Source organism: Typopeltis vanoorti, chromosome 3 (assembly GCF_054136105.1).
Source record: "Typopeltis vanoorti isolate ZY-2024b chromosome 3, IOZ_Tvanoo_1.0, whole genome shotgun sequence".
NCBI lineage: Eukaryota > Metazoa > Arthropoda > Arachnida > Uropygi > Thelyphonidae > Typopeltis > Typopeltis vanoorti.
Window position 1 is genome coordinate 62,729,157 of NC_143551.1, and position 19,068 is coordinate 62,748,224.

General features: G+C 32.8%; 1 protein-coding gene across 1 annotated transcript in view; it reads left to right on the forward strand.

Annotated features, from left to right (window-relative positions):
* LOC150108200 (synaptogyrin-2-like) overlaps nucleotides 1–10,339 on the forward strand; it is a 63,925-nt gene extending 53,586 nt beyond the window's left edge. The window contains exon 4 of the mRNA XM_090390649.1: nucleotides 259–10,339. Within this exon, the coding sequence (XP_090246775.1) occupies nucleotides 259–453 (195 nt within the window). The 3' untranslated portion in view covers nucleotides 454–10,339. The remainder of the gene's footprint in view (nucleotides 1–258) is intronic.
* Nucleotides 10,340–19,068: the final 8,729 nt, after the last annotated feature.

Below are 19,068 nucleotides of genomic sequence, written 5' to 3' on the forward strand. Positions count from 1 at the left end.
GAGAGAGAGAGAGAGAGTGTGTGTGTGTGTGTGTGTGATTGAGTGAGAGAAAACTGTAAAAATTGAACATAACTTGAAAATAAGTTTTTGCATGACAGATTATAGTGTTAGTGCATGCAGAGCAGTAAAATATTGATGACATAAATGGCTCTACCATGTCATCAGATAAAAACAGAAGTATCAGGCACAACCATTCTATTATACAGAGAATTAAGCATTTACTATTTTAAAATTGATTTTTTTTTCTCTCTCCTCTAGGGTGCTTGCACATATTTAGCCGTTCAGCGTTATCGCCAAGGTGTTGCATTTGAATCTAGTTTTGAGTCAAATCGGCCAGGTGGTGGTGGGATATACCCAACTTACCCAGGAAGTACAGATATTAATGCATATCAAGAACCTCCTTTTTCAAGTGGTGGTCAGCCAAATCAACCGTTCCCACAGCCAACTTACTGAGTAACGCTGCTGTTGATAAATTATTTTGTTATAAAAGAAATTTTTTTGATTGAATATATGTTGAAAGTAATATTACACCATTTTAGCTATACATGTTATTTCATCATCCTTAATTTAAAAAATGGCTTGAAATAACTCGATTTCTTGTTTTGCTTATATTTAAGTAGCTTCTAAAATAAATTGTAAATTTGTTTGCTTAATTTTCTTACTTGTTGCAAATCATTGCTGTTGTACATATCATATATATATAGATAGATAGATAGATTTTTTTCTTAGTCATATTAACCATCACTTTGCATCATTTGTATTAAGAATGGGTGATACATAACGGTATTTTTATTCTTATTTTTTTAAATATAGATATTGCTTCTTCTGTAATCTCTTTAAATATAATTTGCTTATATAAAGGTATAGAAGTTATAACTTATACCTTTTAAGTAAGTTCTTGATTACCAAGTTCTTTTGCATATTTATTTTTAAAAAAAAATGCATCATGTTAATTAAGGTTCAAGAAACGCTTCTTTAAAAACAAGTGTCATGGTACAAACTTGTCCATTGGATTTTAAGAAAAAATGTGGTGTAAGGTAAATCACACTGAAGTGTAATTGCCAGACTTCATAATTAGGATACTTATGTAAGTATACTTATGCTTAAACTGTTATATAAGAACATTTATGCTTAATTTTTACATTTTTCAGTAATGCATTGCAATTCAGAAGAATTGCTATATTTAAAAAGTTATAGTAGCAAATATATTATTAAGCTTGAAGCATTCTTGTTTTAAAGTAAAAGTTGTCTATCAAGAACATAGCAGTATTAATCTTCATTTATGTTTTGCTTTTCTGTGATACTATGAATCTAATTCAGTGAATTTATATCTTCTGTGCCCACATTCTTTACAAGCATTTATAATATATAGCAATAATATTATGATTAAGCAGGGGAGATTACTTTTATCCTGTCCCTTTTGAACTTCTAAGTAAGTTAGCTGTGTGGTGTAGGCCTAGAAAAGGACTTGAGAATTAACTTGCAATCTTTTCTCACCTATAAAATATAAAAATGCAGCATGTAATTTATTTTGCATTAAGATATAACTGATTTGATCTATAGAAATGTAGCATGATTTAAATAGGTATTGCCTTGATCTTAAAATGATAACTTGGCATAAGAAAGGTATTAAACTAAGGATCAAATGGATGTGTTATGTCATTTTACTAATTTAAATATGTAAATATATATTTAAATTACATATAGAAACTGGCTGGGAAATGCACAATTCAATTGAAATACTTTTGTTCTTAGAAAATGCAGCAGAAGAATGACCTGCCGATTACGTTACATGCAAGTAACCTCTAACTAGAGGACTTAGCCCATTCTAAGATAAAATGAAGGAAAGTGAAATACTGTATCTGTTAAATCCATTTATCACTACATGAATCTTAATGAAAAAATGGCAATAAACAATACAAAAATAGCATTGTCCTGTTTACTAGCCACTCTCCGTACTTCAAATTATTATGTTGCAGTCTTGCCATCTTTTGCCTCTGCATAACCATCCATTTTAAATTCCTTCATAATACCTAAAATACTTTTAGTTATAATTCAGTATTCAATACATTATTCAATTTGTATTCAATACTTAATCTTAAAATTAATTTTTATCCTAATATCTGCTTTTAGTTGTTGCAAATACTTATTAATGTAAATGATCTTTATGAATACTGCTATTCAATAATCTTTTCTCATGATTTTTCATAACTTAGTATGAAATGGTTAATGCTTAACCTATGACCTGACAAAGTGAAATATGCTTTTTCTTTTCTTTTTTTACTCTGTTCACTTGAAATCCTTTTTTGTCTGAACTAAGCTAAGAAGTGTGGTTCATTCATGGTAACTTATTTGGCTCTTACCTAAACATTGCAAATTTATTTTGGTGGTTCTGTTAGTAATGCATGTGCCTTTTGACTCTAAAGGTTGAGATTTGAATTGAAGAATTAGGTAATTTTACTGGTGCTGAGTTACTTTTGCACAATCATACTAGTTTTTTAATGGAAAACTTTAACCATGCAAAACAGATTTATTGACTTTTCAGAATGTTTCCAGTTCACAGATATAAATTACTCGATTTCTATTATATAACCAACTAAATTTAAATATAACATTACCATGTTAAAGGTTAGGTTTAAAGAACTAATCAGGAAAAATCCAAGGATTACTTTCTCATTGCTGAAGATGGGGGATAAGAGAATCAACAGCTGACCACAACAGACTAATTATCAGTGGCCTTTTCAAACCATTATAAACTAACATTAAATCCTTCTCAGCAAAAAAAAAAAAAACAAGTTTTATTCTAGAAGTCTAAAAAAAAGAAAAAAGCAGGAGGGATTATTTAATTTTTTGCTTACTGACATTTGTATACTTATGCTGATCATGATGGTATATGATGTGACAATGCCAACAACAAAACCTACAATTTTTTCTCTCTCTCTCTCACTCACTCACTCACTCACACACACACACACACAAACAAAATATTCTAATGTTCAGTTGTGCTTATTAAATACTCATTCATTTATTACACACCTTCATTTGGCATTATTTTATCTATTCCAAACCTATAACAGTTAGTTTTCTTAAAACTGTCTAAATTCTCTGTTTCTTTAATCCACTTACTGTGAAATGTTTCATGGTCCAGAATTAATTATACAAGAACTAGCGTAGGAGTTCTCTTGATCAGATAAGTTCTATTGCATATATGCCATTGTTAATAAAAATTTTGCATAAGTATTTTCATTTCTCTATCCTAAAAAATAAAATTTTTTTTTCAGTTACAGTCATTATTCCAGACAACAATAACATCGTTTTTTTCTTCAAAAAATTTTAAAATTTATAGAAAGTAAAACTAAATGTATATAAGCAACATTGCAGTAGATGTTGTAAAAGAAATTTTCCATAAATACATCTCTTGTTTAACCTTTCAATTATAAAACTACATGCATTTGTATACGTTTTAAAGATCTATAACTTACTGTTAATCTAATTCTTTAGTCATGTTTAAGATATTTCTAATAATTGCATTAAATAAAGAATCCTCTTATTTTAACTATAATCATATTGAAGGTCTGCTGAATGTGTATTTCATAACACACAGACAACTTTTTTTTGTAATTAGGTGCTACTGAGCATTATTTTTCTTATAAAAAATTGCACCTGAAAATACCCAGCCACTACACTTTTGATTCTAAATCAGTGTGTATCGTGCCATGTTAATTAATTATAATGAAATCTGCAAATAAAAATAAAATGTTATAATAAATGCCACTTAGCAGTAAATCTGCCTCCAGTTACTTCTAATGCTCATCATATTATAATTTTTATCAACATGCATTGAGGTGGTTCTCTTTTTAATAAGTTGAACTAGTCTTTCAGTTCTTCAATAGCACAGTAAATAGAAAAATGTATTTCCATTAAAAACTTTATTTCATAACATCAGAACAGGCCATTTATTATACCATATATTTTATAGATATACACAACAACAAAACTTTTATTCCTATTTGCTTACTGAAGCGTGATACAGATGCAAATACATGCACGCATGCGCACACACTTTTAAATGAGTTTATTTCCCAGCATCAGACATTAACATCATGAAAGAATATATTTCTTGTACTCTCTATTGGGTATTAGGTCAACAGTGAGATGCACTGGAGAATGCTCGAGTTAGTTTTGTAAATGCATTCCTGAAGACGATTAATTCTGTCTTTCTGTTAGGATAATAAAGGGAAAATAAACTTTCTACCCCCCCCCCCCTGCTTTGTCTTTAAGGGTAATCATTGATACTTAAATCCTTTCTACTTACAATGGTAATGCAAAAAGCACATCACTCTTTCTGTTCTCTGCCTAGTATTTTGTTGTTCTGTCCTGTTTCTGTCTTCCTCTGGGTCTTTCCCTTACTGTTGTGTTCATTAGGGATATCTTTGGATATGCCATGTGTATCCTGTGTGCATGTTCAAACTATCCAGGTTGATGATTTGATTTGGATAATCATTTTAATTGGTTTAATGCCTAATTTTGCCTTCCATTGCAAAATCAGAAGAGGCAAGATAAGATCTTCCTAAGAAATCTCATTTCAGTGGCTTGTAATTGAGTTTAGTATTTAGGTTGTTATAGCTTTATTCACAGGTCTGGATTAATATCATGACTGACATGTTTTGTGTTTCTACTCAGAAGTTCCTGTTTCACATGTTATAGAATCTTTCTATATAGTAATATCTAGGGGGGGGAGTCAACAGCAGAAATATATCGGCATTTCTGCTGTTGACTGTCCCTCCTAGATATTTCTGTTTTGAATGATAATTGATTTCAAACACTTAAAGGCTGCTACTTGTTCTTGAATTTTAATCACTTCTTCCCAAATTATGATCAGTTTTCATCATTTTGGCTAATTCTCATATTTCTTCTCAGAATTTCTTTTGTTTCAGAAATTTAAATTAAACAAAATCCTGGTATAAGTTCAATAATTTTGTTTTGCTAGTAGTACCACATCTATTTATCTCAAGTTTCATTAGCAATTAACTGTTTATAATACTCTGCAGATCTTGATGATACAGAGTTATTAGTACAATAAACAGTAGAGTTGCTAACACGTTATCAACTCTACTGATTTTGAATCCTTTCAATTAAATTTTCTTCCATCTTTTTCACAATGCCTACCAAAGGGATATCAACTTTTTTTTTTATTATTATTATTTTCTAAATCTAAAAAATAAGTGATCTTCCTTTCCATATTCAGTTATTTTCTCACTGATCTACCTCAGGTTATAAAAATTCCTGCTGACCTTGAAAAATTGCATATGTAATTTTTGCACCTCTAAATACATCCGGGAATATTGGATTTTGCTGCATAATCAGATACGATAACTGCTAATTAAATATAAATTTTATAATTAAAATATTATGGTAAATGGTAACAATTCAGGCATGTTATTGCATGCCAAAACCGAGTCAGTCTAAACAAGACTGTAATTAGGATTGCCTTTTTAGGGGTTGTATTTGTGAATCATTTTTCATTGCTATTATGCTAACTGGATAATCACACACGGAACCATGTGTGACAAGAAATCCTCTTCTATATACTGACTTCAGGTGCACTTTTTTTAAGTAGAAATTGAATCAACTTTCACCAGAAGGTGTTGGGGATTTACCTTATCTGTATATCCCTATGAGGAACTTCAAGATATTGAAGATATCACAACAGGAACTTGAAGATATTATAATAATGTCAGGTTAGCATCCACATTCAAAGAAAAGATATGATCTGGATACTTTCTCCACCTACATGTTTTAATTTTTACAATCTTTTATTAGTGGGTCTGATAGTTTTAAAAAAAAAATCTGTATGTGGAATAAATGGGGATTTTCATGTTAAGGTATATTTTCATGTATATTTTCTAAAAATAATTTATAAATCATTTATATAAAATGATTTATATAAATCATTTTTATAAATTATTTATAAAAATCATTTATAAAAACATATATTTTCATTGGAAAATATACGTTTTAGCATTTAAAAGGATATACCATATTTTTGCACCAGGTACTACACAGTTAATAATACAAAACTTTCTTTTGGTGAATGTATTATGCAGAAAATTTCTGAAATTCAGAAAAAGAATCATAAAAAAAAGAATCATAGTAAGGACTGAAGTCCTTACTATGATTCTTTCTTAACTAGGTCAGAAAATTTATCTTCTAATGTTTGTTATAGTTACTGAATATGGGCTACTCCAGTGCCATTTTTCTTGGCTTCCTGTGATATGTTCATGAGTTATTAAAACCATCACTGGTTATTCTCGAGTTTTCTATGGCAGCAAGTTTGCACCATAACTTCCTCAGATGTTCTGAACATAATGTGGAATAAATAAGAATTTATTCAATTTATTGGTTGCCATTTTTCCATGTGTGTTTGAGTTGAGTACCTATATTTTCAAATGGAGTGTTAAAGAATTCATTTTAACTTACTGTTTTATAATAAGGCCACCCTACACTTAAGTATTTGACTAAATATACAGGATTCATTAGCAGCTCCAACAAATATTCTTTTAGATAATTCTTTTGTTAAGTTTTATGTTTTTATTGAATATTGTATTCTCCCATCTTAGTGTCAAAATAAAAGGGGGGGGGGTAATTTTTTTAATAATCTTGTTTTTATGATCTGAAAAGTATTTCTTTATCATGATTTTTTCATTGCAAATACAATAAATATTGCCTGAAACTAGTACACAGCTTCAGATATGAAAAGAAATAGAGGTCCCCCACTCACCTGCATATAAATTAAACTTAAAAAAAAGTGGTAGATGAATTTGATTGCATAGTGTGAGACCACCGCCCTGCTTCACTGGATTTCTGTGAACTAGTTTGAAAAAAGTTCCATGTTTGATCTTTGGAGTAGGGTGTCCAAATTACTTAATCCTTATCCTAGCTCATGTTACTAATGTACTATAGGTTGACAACCCTTCCTAGGCAAGGGCCACATAAATTTGGATTGGTTAAACAATTTGTCAGTCCTATATTATATTATATTACTAATGTCAGAGAATGGTTCTGTTTTTTCTAAAAATTGAGTATTCAGTTTAAAAGAATTATACTGTTTTTGTATTATTACCATCCTAATATAGTATTCATAAGATTTTACTGTCATGGTTGACACTTTTTTTATACTAATATTGCTATATTGGACTTCTATAGTTAGATTTTTTTCATCTTGAGCTAAATGCAGCATAATACATTACTTGCATTGTTAGCTCACAGAATTTATTTTGCAGTGGTCTTTGTAAAATTAAGTTACTTCTGTCACTTAAGCAAAGTTTTGAGTTAAGCTAATAGAAACGTATGCCAGCTACTTAAGTTAGTGCCTAATGTATCTTCACTAGAATATTTCTGTGGGATTTAATGGGTAGGTAATGTGGATGATCTATCCAAATATATTTTAAAGCTAAAAAAATATATATGAATAATGATTTATGTAATGAAAATAAGCTGAGCAATATTTTGAGGAATTTGGCTTGATTAGATTCACTTATTAAATGTTAAGGAGTTACTTTATGAAGTGATACGTTCCAAAATAATCTAGTTTGCCAAAAGTCACTCTGCAGAAGGTTTTAGCAATAAACTTCTTGCCACTCACTCACTCATTCATTCATTCATTCCAAAGATTTTAACCTCATTTAGCTGGTGTAAAACTTGTCATTAATCTGTTTAAAATTAAAATTGACCAGTTTAAAAACAGTATGCCATTCTCTCCTCCCCTCCAAAAAAAAAAATTGCTTTGAAAAATCATTTAGAATATTAACAGGTTTTGAAAGTCTCATTCTAAAAGAATTCTTATTTGAAAAAATAATTTATATTTCTTTTGTCAGAATTATACTTCACCTTTGGTAATATTTTTAAAATTATAGAAGTATTGCAGAACAAATATTTGAAATGCACAAATAATCGTGTGGGGGGGGAATAAGTGTGTGTGTATATTGTTATTTTATTATGTTTTGACATTCCTGCTTGTGAAAGGTTATAACCCTACAGAACTTTAGTATGAATACCATGACCAGGATAAAAGTTAGTTATGTAACCTTGCTAGATCCAACAATTTTTTTTTTTTTTTTTTGTTGTTGTTGTTGTTGTTACTCCAAACTTTAAACCAGGTGGCAATTTCACACCAGGCCACCCTAAAGACATTCAAACATCCATTCCATAGTAAAATTTGAATCCACAGCCTGTGGGTAGAAAGCAGAGTCTATCTGTTCAGCAACCATAAGGACTCTCTTGAATGGAAGATGATTAAAGTCTACATGAATTTTACTGAGAACCTTTAAAAAAAATCTTAATTTAGATTTTCTCTTGAATAGATGCAAATCAAGAGCAGTCTTTTATAACAAGCTTATCTCTAAAACAAAGTAAATGTATAAATCACGGTTGAGTTCCTAATGTGAAGAAATCACATTAACCCCGAAATAATTTATGAACTTTTTTTTTTCTTTTTTTTTTTAACCAGTTCATAATGTGTATCTGTGACTAGCATCTGAATTTTGAAAAATTTTCTTATTAAAATATATGTAAATAGAAATTTAAAATAAGAAAAAATAAACATTTACATTTCTAAGGGAGTTTATATTAAGGTTATTTATATTTCTTTTGTCAGAATTATACTATCTACTTCTGCAGTATAATAGTTAAAAGGAAGTTACTTTTTTTTTCCCCCTTAATTGCCTCCCACTTACAAAAGGTTTGTAAATATATAGTGTGCTAATGCTGTTGGGGTGGGGTAAGGTTTACATAATCAGAAATCCTGCCATAGAGACCAAACATGGAACTTTTTTTTCAAGCTACTTTAGATCTCCACTAAACCAGGTCTATGAAATTCCTCCAGTAGAGGAATTTCATTGACCACTATAAAATTCCTCTAGCTACAAAGCTCAATTAGACTGCTTTCTAATATATACACACACACACACATTGACACTCCGTTACGTATTTTGCTTGAATTTAATTAAGATAAGGTTCTCAGTTTTTCATTTTTCATATTGTTTCAATCAAGACTACACCATTAAGCATTCTTGCATGTACATGAATGTCATGATTTCATCTTTCTAGCTCTTTTTCTTAGTAATCAATTTAGTATATTTGTAGCAGCATTTTAACAGATGAAAAATTCAAAACAGACTTTTTTGGGGTTCATTTTACTATAGTAACTATTATGAGAAAGGAAGAAACTATCGAAATTGCACATATAGCCAGAAAAACCATTCAAATACTCCCTTCCCATTCATGGTAGTCAATCTCCTATCCAGGAGGTTGACTGCCATGATGACTCGTGGTTAACTACCGGCATAATGACATGTGGTGAGGACCCTATCTCTTTCAGATATTGTAAGTATTCATGGCTGTAAATCCGTGTGTAATCACAGGGCCGGTTTGCCTGTTCTGGGGGACAAAAAAACCTGAGTTTCCGGGTAAAAAAACCCTCTACCTCCATATCGGCTAACTCACCTTTAGTCGAAAAAGACCAGATAAAGGTTCCTCACCCCCTAGTTTGTTACAAATAGATACTTTTTAGTAATTCCAAAAAAAAAAAAATGTAATGACTTAGTAATATTTCTAATATTGCCCTCTGAGTTTTACTTCTAGGTGTGAAAAATAGACTTCATTGTCTGTTAAAAATAAAGCATAATATTTAATGAAAAGTATTTTTGACACAAGTACTTTTGTACTTTTTTTGATATAACAGTGGATTCTTTTTAATAATAATAAAAATACTTCAAAAATGGCTGGTTTCATAGCAACTTATATTTTTAACCAGTCTTGTTCTCTTGCATTAAAAATACCAACACTGGTTGGTGAGAAGTTTTGTAAGTTTTCTAGTCAAATTGTATGTGGAACATTGTTTTTGATAATGCTATTTACATGAATTGAAATATGTAGTAGGTTGTGTTGTCTTCTGTCAATTGTTTATATAATAAAATTTTTAACATATTTTTCTTATCGATTTTAAAAATTTATTGTAGTAATGTAATGTCATGTCATCACTTACAAAAAGGTTGATGTTTGTATTATAAACTAACTAATGTTTTTGTGTACTTTTTTGAAACTCTTAATGTTAAATTTTTAGACTTTAGCTATTTATATCTTTAATACAGTTTTAAAGTAAAATGTCTTGCCTTATATTTTAAGGCACTATGAATCTCAATCTGATTGTTATCATTGTCAAATAAGTGAAAGCATGAACATTTGCTGTGTATTTTAGAGCTTGCCAACACATAACACTTAACAAGTGTACTGTGAGTATTTGCAGACTGTAAATAAAATAAACTTTGTCATCTTGTTATTTCCTAATATTTATTTGTTCATTGATTAAAACTACTAAATGCATTTACTTTTGAATTGTTTTGCTTTCTCCTGTACTCAGTGCATGGCATGTTCTCAGCACTACTCTGAGGTAAGAGCATAAAGAAGAAAACCAGCCTAGAGAGCAATTTTTTCCATGATGTAAGACATCATAAATATCATGTGCTTTGTATTTCAGGATACCCGAGGCAGCTCATAAGCGAACTTGATTGCTCTTGTTGTGCAAGTGGCTATTTGATGCAAGCAGGAGTTTTGTTTGTGGGGATGAAAGGAGAAATTCTTTTCTTGCATTATATTCAGGAAGCAGGCAAAGCAATAACTGAAATATGCAAGGTTTATCATTTTATTGCATGTACATGTTAGTAAATGTTACAAGCTAAAATAATTTACAACCTACATCTCTCTATTGGTAAGTTACACAATGAACAGTTGATACCAATTTTTGTAAATTACATTCTGCCCCAAAACAATTACCAGTCTCAGTTGAACATTTGTTTTGCTCATAAATGCAGATTTTTATATTCTAAAAATATCTTTTAAAAAATAAATTATGCACGTAAGGCTTCTGTATTCATATTCAAATGATATTGAAAATAATATAGTATACCAATTCAAATTGCTGAAAAACAAAATGTATGTGAAAAATGAAGCATTTGCTTTGAGCAATTTTACTTGCATTATGTATGATCATTTTATTATTATTATTATTATTATTCAGGCCTCCAAGGAGTCAAAAGACTCATCGAGGGAGGTCCTTTCTAAGACAAAGTCTGTCAAGACTCATCGAGGGGAGGTCCCCCCCTGAGAAACACAAAGTTTATCATACCACTCCTTAAACCCACTGACCGTTCTCGCTCCCACCACTCCATCAGGCAATGCATTCCACGGCTCAACCACCCTCCACACAAAGAAACCACTCCTTACCCTCTTGCTCACAGTTTCCTTTCGTAACTTCCAGGGATGGCCTCTTGTCATCACTCCTTCCCGCTGATCAACCAAGCGAAAGAACTCCCCAGTGTCAACCCTGTAACCACCTCTCAACAGTTTAAAAGTCTCAATCATATCACCTCTCCTTCTTCTATCCACCAAACAATGCAGTCCACATTCTCTCAGCCGATCCTCATAACTATCCTTGTACAGTCCTGAAACCATCTTTGTCATCCGTCTTTGTATCCTTTCCACAGTTAATTTATCCCCTTCAAATCCTGGGGACCAAATCTGAGAACAATAGTCCAAGTGTGGTCTGATCAGAGACTTATACAACGGAATGATAACCCTCTTATCTCTGCAGGTCAGTGTCCTTCTCATAATAGCAGCAATCTTCTGTGTTACCTTCACCACCTTTGCAATATGTCCCCTAAACTTCAGGTTTCTATCAATCATCAACCCCAGATCTCTTGTCTCCCCTACTTCCTCCAGTATAACTCCTCCCATAGAGTATGCAGCATCCCATCGATGTTTCCCAAACCTCAAGACCTTACATTTTGCTGCATTAAACTGACACCCCCATTCATTTGCCCATCTATCTAGCTTATTTAAATCCTCTTGCAGGGCTACCACATCTGCACTATTACTAATAATCCTTCCAAGCTTCGCATCATCCGCAAACAACTGAATATCCCCCTGCAATCCACTGGCTATGTCATTGATATAAAGGTTAAACAATATAGGTCCTAGTACTGAGCCCTGTGGGACCCCACTTGTAACCCTCTGCCTCCTGGAAACTGCTCCACCATACACAACTCTCTGATACCTATCAGCCAATCCTGAATCCAGTTGACCAATCTGACATCCAGACCCATGTGCTGCAACTTAAATATCAGCTTATCATGTGGCACCCTGTCAAATGCCTTTGCCAAGTCTAAGAAAATTGCAGTATATGCCTTTCCCTCATCTAATGCTCTTGTAACTTTATTATAAAAGGCTAGCATATTGCTAAAACAAGAGCGTCCTTTCACAAATCCATGTTGATTCTCACAGATAACATTACCCTCATCTGCCCAATGCTGTACACGGTCCCTCACTACTTTCTCCAAGATCTTAACAACTACTGATGACACACAGACTGGCCTATAATTAGACACTTCCAGTCTGTTACCACCCTTATGCAATGGCACTATCTTACCTTCCTTCCATTCCCTGGGCACCTTTGCCAAAGCCAGACTTTCATTGAAAAGCCACGTTAAAGGTATTGTCAATTCCCTAGCACATTCTCTCAAAACTCGTGGCGAAATACCATCCAGTCCCACAGCTTTACTGACATCCAGAGTACTCAGTATCTGAAACACACTCTCCTGTACCTCCAGACCTCGTACCAGTCCTATCCCTCTAGCATTAAAACTGACTCCTCTAGGATGAAATACTCCAATAAAGTGTTCATTGAACAATTCCACTATGTCCTCTGCATCAGTCACTCTATTCCCATTTTTATCCCACAATATCATTCTTCCACAGTCATTTCTCCTACTGGCCACATAGCTAAAAAATTCCCTAGGATTTTCTTTGGATCTTAGGGCCAATCTCCTCTCATATTCCAGTTTCTTTGATCCATTTAAGTTATCTAACTTTGATCCATTTAAGTTATCTAACTTTGATCCATTTAAGGATTAAAGTTAGATAACTTAGAGGAGACCTCCACATAGCCTCAGGAATGTGGGAAAACCAAACTGGACTTCTCACCTAATGTCCAAAGTTATTGATTGAATGTGGATAGGCTGGCAATTTGGAACTTAGCCAACCAAATTTTGCTCTTTTGGCTTAAACCAGAAATAAACATGATGGTAAAACATGAGATTTTGTGGCAGCTGGGGCATTGTCTTGTTAAACAATGCCCTTGCTGTTTTCATCAGGAAAGACAATGTCAGAAGCATTGAAGATGGGAATAATCAACATAAGGAATATCAATGGAAAGGAAATTGAACTTGCAGAACTGGTAAAACTACCATGTAGATGTAATTGGTATTACTGAGACAAAGATGACAGGTGAGCCCCTACTAAATAATAAATATAGGATGTTATATTTGGACAATACGAATCAAGGAAAAGGAGTACCAGTTAGCATTCAACACCAGACAGAAAGATAAAAATTGGCAATTTCAAGTAGTCACATGGGCATAGTTCAAAATGGAGGAAACAGACTGATATTTGTGCCCATGTTGCTACTGAAGGTTATGCTATGGAGAAATTTTCTGAGACAATAGAGAAGCCAGTTGACAAAGAAAAGCAGCCTTCTCTAATGTCTTGAAATATTTTTGAGTAGGAAATGAATCCCATCAGACAGAAAAGCTTTGGGGAAATTTTGAGAAAAGGGCATGGTTAAACAAGAATAAGGGGCTCGCAAATTTGAGAAAAAATTAACAAAGGGCTTGCACGAGCCCATAGCTCACCGTTGGTTATACTATAAATTAAAGATTTCACCTTTTATCCAAGTATAAGCAATCCAAGTTTGTACATGAAGTATTTTCACGATTGGGCTTCTTGTACGTAGGGGATAATGGCATCGCATCGATCGCTTTAATATCCCATAGTGCGTGCGGGACACACATATCCTTGTCGACAGGTAGAATGCTATGCATTATAGGAAGGGCCACTGCCCTGATCAGTTTCAACCTTTATTCAGCTCTCATCAGTGCGAGCCAAACCTAGAAGAGATCCAAAATTGAAGTAACGCAAGTCATATTTCCAATATACAAATAGTCAGTAGATGCTCTTCCCTAGATTATGAACAGCTCTGCTTGATGGGTGGAGGTGAGATTGCTGTTCGGCAGACTGAGGGGTCGTTGGGTCACTCTTTGAATAATCTGAAGAATTTCCCCTAGTTTTTGGAAATACTCTTCACAAAAGTTGAAACTAGTCTGGGAGTGGTCCCTTCCCATAATGCACTGCATTATACACATCTGAAAGAGGGGGGGTTTACTGTGCACTACACTATACACTAAGGCAATTGATGTGAAGTTGTTAGCCTCTGTATTCAAGTAGTCCAGTTGTGAAGATACTCCACATGTAAACTTTGCTTAAACTTGGATAAAGGATGAAACCAAGAATATAATATCTTGTGTTGAATTTTTTCTTGACAATTATTCATAAGACTATTACACTTTTTTATAAAATCTTTATCAAGTAGCTTTATTTTTATCCTCCTACATGTTTTGCCAATCTGTTTCTATTGGCATCCTCAGGGAATACAAATCAGTAAGCACAAAATGAAGGTTACAGACTAGGTTATAACCGATGGTTCTAAATCATACAAAAATTGGTATTGTGCGTGTCTCGTTAACGTGATTTATTCGTGATGGCTCATGACGTACTTGTTATGAAAGTTCATTTCTTTGATATTTAATGATCTGATAAAAGTTTTCCAAATTTCTGGTAAAATTAGACCTTGATTCTTGTTTTGGTTTTCAGTTTTACGGACGACTGTAGCTGCTTCTTTAAAGGTTCTTGAACGGTAGTTATCTTCTATGTATGGCATAAGGCTCTTATCCCACTCAATGTGATGGTTAGTAGAGGCAAAGTGGCATGAAAGGCCTGAAATGTCTTGTCTTATTTCTGACATATCCTATGTGTTCTTTCTTTCTCGTTTCGAAGCTTCTAGATGTCTGACCTACGTAACTAATACCACATGAGCAAGGAATATTATATATTCCAGAGTATTTGTAGAATGGGTGAGGATCTTTCGGTGATCTTAAAAATTAGCTAAACTTTTAAAACCATACAAGATCAGAGTGGCATTCAAACCAATCAATACTATTCGGATATTTTTAAGATCACCGAAAGATCCTCACCCATTCTACAAATACTCTGGAGTATATAATATTCCTTGCTCATGTGGTATTAGTTAAGTAGGTCAGACATCTAGAAGCTTCGAAACGAGAAAGAAAGAACACATGGGATATGTCAGAAATAACAGACAAGACATTTCAGGCCTTTCATGCCTACTAACCATCACATTGAGTGGGATAAGAGCCTTGTGCCATACATAGAAGATAACTACCATTCAAGAACCTTTAAAGAAGCAGCTACAGTCGTCCGTAAAACTGAAAACCTAAACAAGAATCAAGGTCTAATTTTACTAGAAATTTGGAAAACTTTTATCAGATCATTAAACATCAAAGAAATGAACTTTCATAACAAGTACGTCATGAGTCATCATGAATAAATCACGTTAACGAGACACGCACAATACCAATTTTTGTATGATTTAGAACCATCGGTTATAACCTAGTCTGTAACCTTCATTTTGTGCTTACTGATTTGTATTCCCTGAGGATGCCAATAGAAACAGATTGGCGAAACATGTAGGAGGATAAAAATAAAGCTACTTGATAAAGATTTTATAAAAAAGTGTAATAGTCTTATAAATATAATATCTTGTCATCTTTAATTTATAAAAGCTGTGCACATTCGTATGGAGAGAATCTGTAAGAAATATGGAGAGAATCTGTAAGAAATGTCTCATTTACTGTTGTTGATATCTTTTGTGCTGGTTCAGGATACAAGAGTAGGCACTGGATTTGGAAGCAGAAGTGATCACTTTGTTTTAAGCAGGATAAAAAAAACGAAGGTTTTTAAAATAATTAGTCGAGTCGCTTTTAGAGGTGAACTGTAGACTCAACTAGGAAAAAAAACTAAATGATTCAGAGAGAGGAACCAAACCTTAATCTCAGTAGAAAATGGAAGAAAACATTGATTCAGCTAGAGAGGCATATGGTGAAGCCTGCAATGATAGAAACAAGTAAACCATGGTGGACACCTGAAGATAAAGTGAGCAGATGCCAAAAAAATGATACATAGAAGAATGTAAGGGAACAGCAATCTATAAAAAATATAGAAGATAAATACCAAAAAAGTAGTAAAATGTTCTGATAGCTATTTGGAGAAAAGCTTAGAAATGGAAGAAAAGGTACTGTAAAATGAATCGAGAATGATAAATGACATGACTGGAGTAACTGCTTGAAAAACATGAAACGAGCAGTAATAAAAAAAAAATAATAATATATATATATATATATACACACACTTGAAATATGGAAAACAGCTGGAATGAATGAAATTCAGTTAGAAATGCTGAAATATAAAAGTTTTGCAGTGGCTACACTACATAATTCTGGAGGCTGGACAGAAAGCAAATTCCAGAGGGAGAGTTCTCATCTATAAAAAGGGAATAAAGAACAATGCTGTGCATTAATTTTTCTACTGAGTGTTCCAGGTGAGATTTTTGCAGCATACTTGAGAAAAACTGGAAGGGAAGCTTACAGAAGATAAAGCTGGATTCAGGTCAAAATCAGATTGTGATTTTCACATTACATGAAATAATCGATGGGAATATAACAAGAATTGGCTCTTCGTATAATTAGTAATTTATTAGGACACCTCTTGGCAATTCTCATAAAAGGGATGTAAGTTCTGTTCGCTACAAACTTGGTATTATTATTATTCGTGACACCTCCAAGGAGTCCGAAGACTCATCGCGGGAGGACACCTACATCTGTCTCAACTACTACTACGAATCAACACCATCTACCGCCCACCACTACCACAACTAGTATTTTTTTGTCTGTAAATTGCGTGTGGTGTGTTCTGAAGGGCCAATTTGTCTGTATGTGGAATGAAAAACCCTAGTTTCCAGGAGAAAAAAACCCTGCTACCTCCGTATATTAACTAGGTCTACCTACTCACTGATGAGACCTCAATAAAGGTTGAAACCGGTCTGGGTATTGACCTCTCATAATAAAGAACAGTAATACAGCTCCTAGGAGCTAAGTTCACATTATGGGTAAATATCAAGAATAGTGATAGGCGCCTGCTCTACCTTTGCTATGAGTTGCCTCAGCTTGCACTACCTAAAGGGTCAGTTGCTGCAGTATCCAGGTATTTGCTTACGCTTGGAATCGCCGAACTCTATATAGTTTCTATATTTGGCATGAAACTCTTGAGTTTCTTATTCGGCTTAGAAACAATATCGGATGTAATATCCCTTAACTTAAATAACAAGAATCTGTATATAAGTTTTGTGTGTGTGTTAGAAAGTATTTTACCTTGGGTATAATAAATGTTAAAGATACCAAGCTATTTTAAACCTGGTTTTACTCCATTTCCCAAGTAAGCAAACAGACAACTCAAGTTTGCTTACTTGGGAAATGGAGTAAAACCAGGTTTAAAATAGCTTGGTATCTTTAACGTATATATGGAAAGGCACATGACAAGGTGCACAGAAAAAAAGCTTTTCAAAATGCTACAATTATATTGGGTAAATGGACCATTATACAAAGCAATAGTCTATATTTCAGGTTCAGCAGTTAAACGAATAATTGTTTGATCTAAAATAAGGTGTACACTACGAGTGTACTCCTGAGAATAAACTCGTATATTCACTATATGGACGTGATAATTTATATGGATCGCATTAAGAAAGTAGCATCATGCCTGATAGTATCCTTTAAAATAAATGTAGGTCTTTGCTTTATGCAAATGATGTACTCCTAAATAAATCCAAGGCAAATATCAGATTCTCTGAATTCAATAGCAGCTGGGAAAAAAAAAAAAAAAAAGCACGACCATAACTATGAAAATAGGAAAATAACCGATAAAACTTCAATTGCATTCTTAATGGAAAACATATAGAAATAAAATATTTCATCTCTCTAACTGCATTCTTTAGTGAAGATAGCAAATTAAATATGAAAATAGACGACAAAATAGCCAAAAGCTTGTATATGGTGGAGAGGAAGTTGATATTGTTGGATTCTGATTATATAGAGATTGGAGTAATTATTTGTTTCAGAATCCAACATGATCTTCCATCACATAGGCTAGACTTGTAAATATTATTTAATGTAATTCATTGTTTATAAATTAATATTCATATAACTACCTTTAACTTTATTTGATATTTAATTACTTAATCAAGGATATATATATTAATAGTGAGAAGACTGTATTTAAATATTATTAAGTTTATTTTATATATTGCTATGATAATGTTATAAGAATTTATATTCCATATTTTAACTGCGCATTTATTGAAATATAAATATTCTCTATTTATTCCTGTTTGTAGAAGTTTAGCGTTATGCAATACCTCAATTTTATTATATTTATTATATTTTGTTTGGTTGTCATGGAAACGTATGTAAGTGAGCGAGCACGTTTTTGGAACACCGCGTGAGAAGGTTTATTGAAAAGAGTTTTAGAAAGAAATCACGTGAACAATTTAGGCGGGAAGAACGGATATAAAAATCGAGGAACGCTGGGATGGGGGATTAGGGGGAGTCGGTTTTTGCTGGCACTGTGATCGGACGTATTCCTTTAGACCAGCGCTTCCCAAATTGTGGGCCGCGGCCCCCTTGGGGGCCGTAAAATAATGAAAACAAATTTAAAATGTTTTAAGACTAAGTAGATTTTTTTTATTTTGAAAGAAACGTATTTAACTTTTATTATTTCTTTTTTGTTATTTTTATATTTTAATGGAAAAATTCACACATTGGTGTGGGTTAACAAACTTTGCTTCCTGCGTATTTCGGCGCTTAACGAATATTAGTAAATATTGCTTATTCATATGTTTCATTTCAAAGCAGTGGTTAATTGTATTTACTTCGAATGCTCTCCAGGGAAGTTCCAAATCTTTCTGTCCCTTTCATAACGCGTTCGTAATCAGGGACTGTTGATATTGGCTTTATATACATATCAGAACTCGTTTTATATTATCAC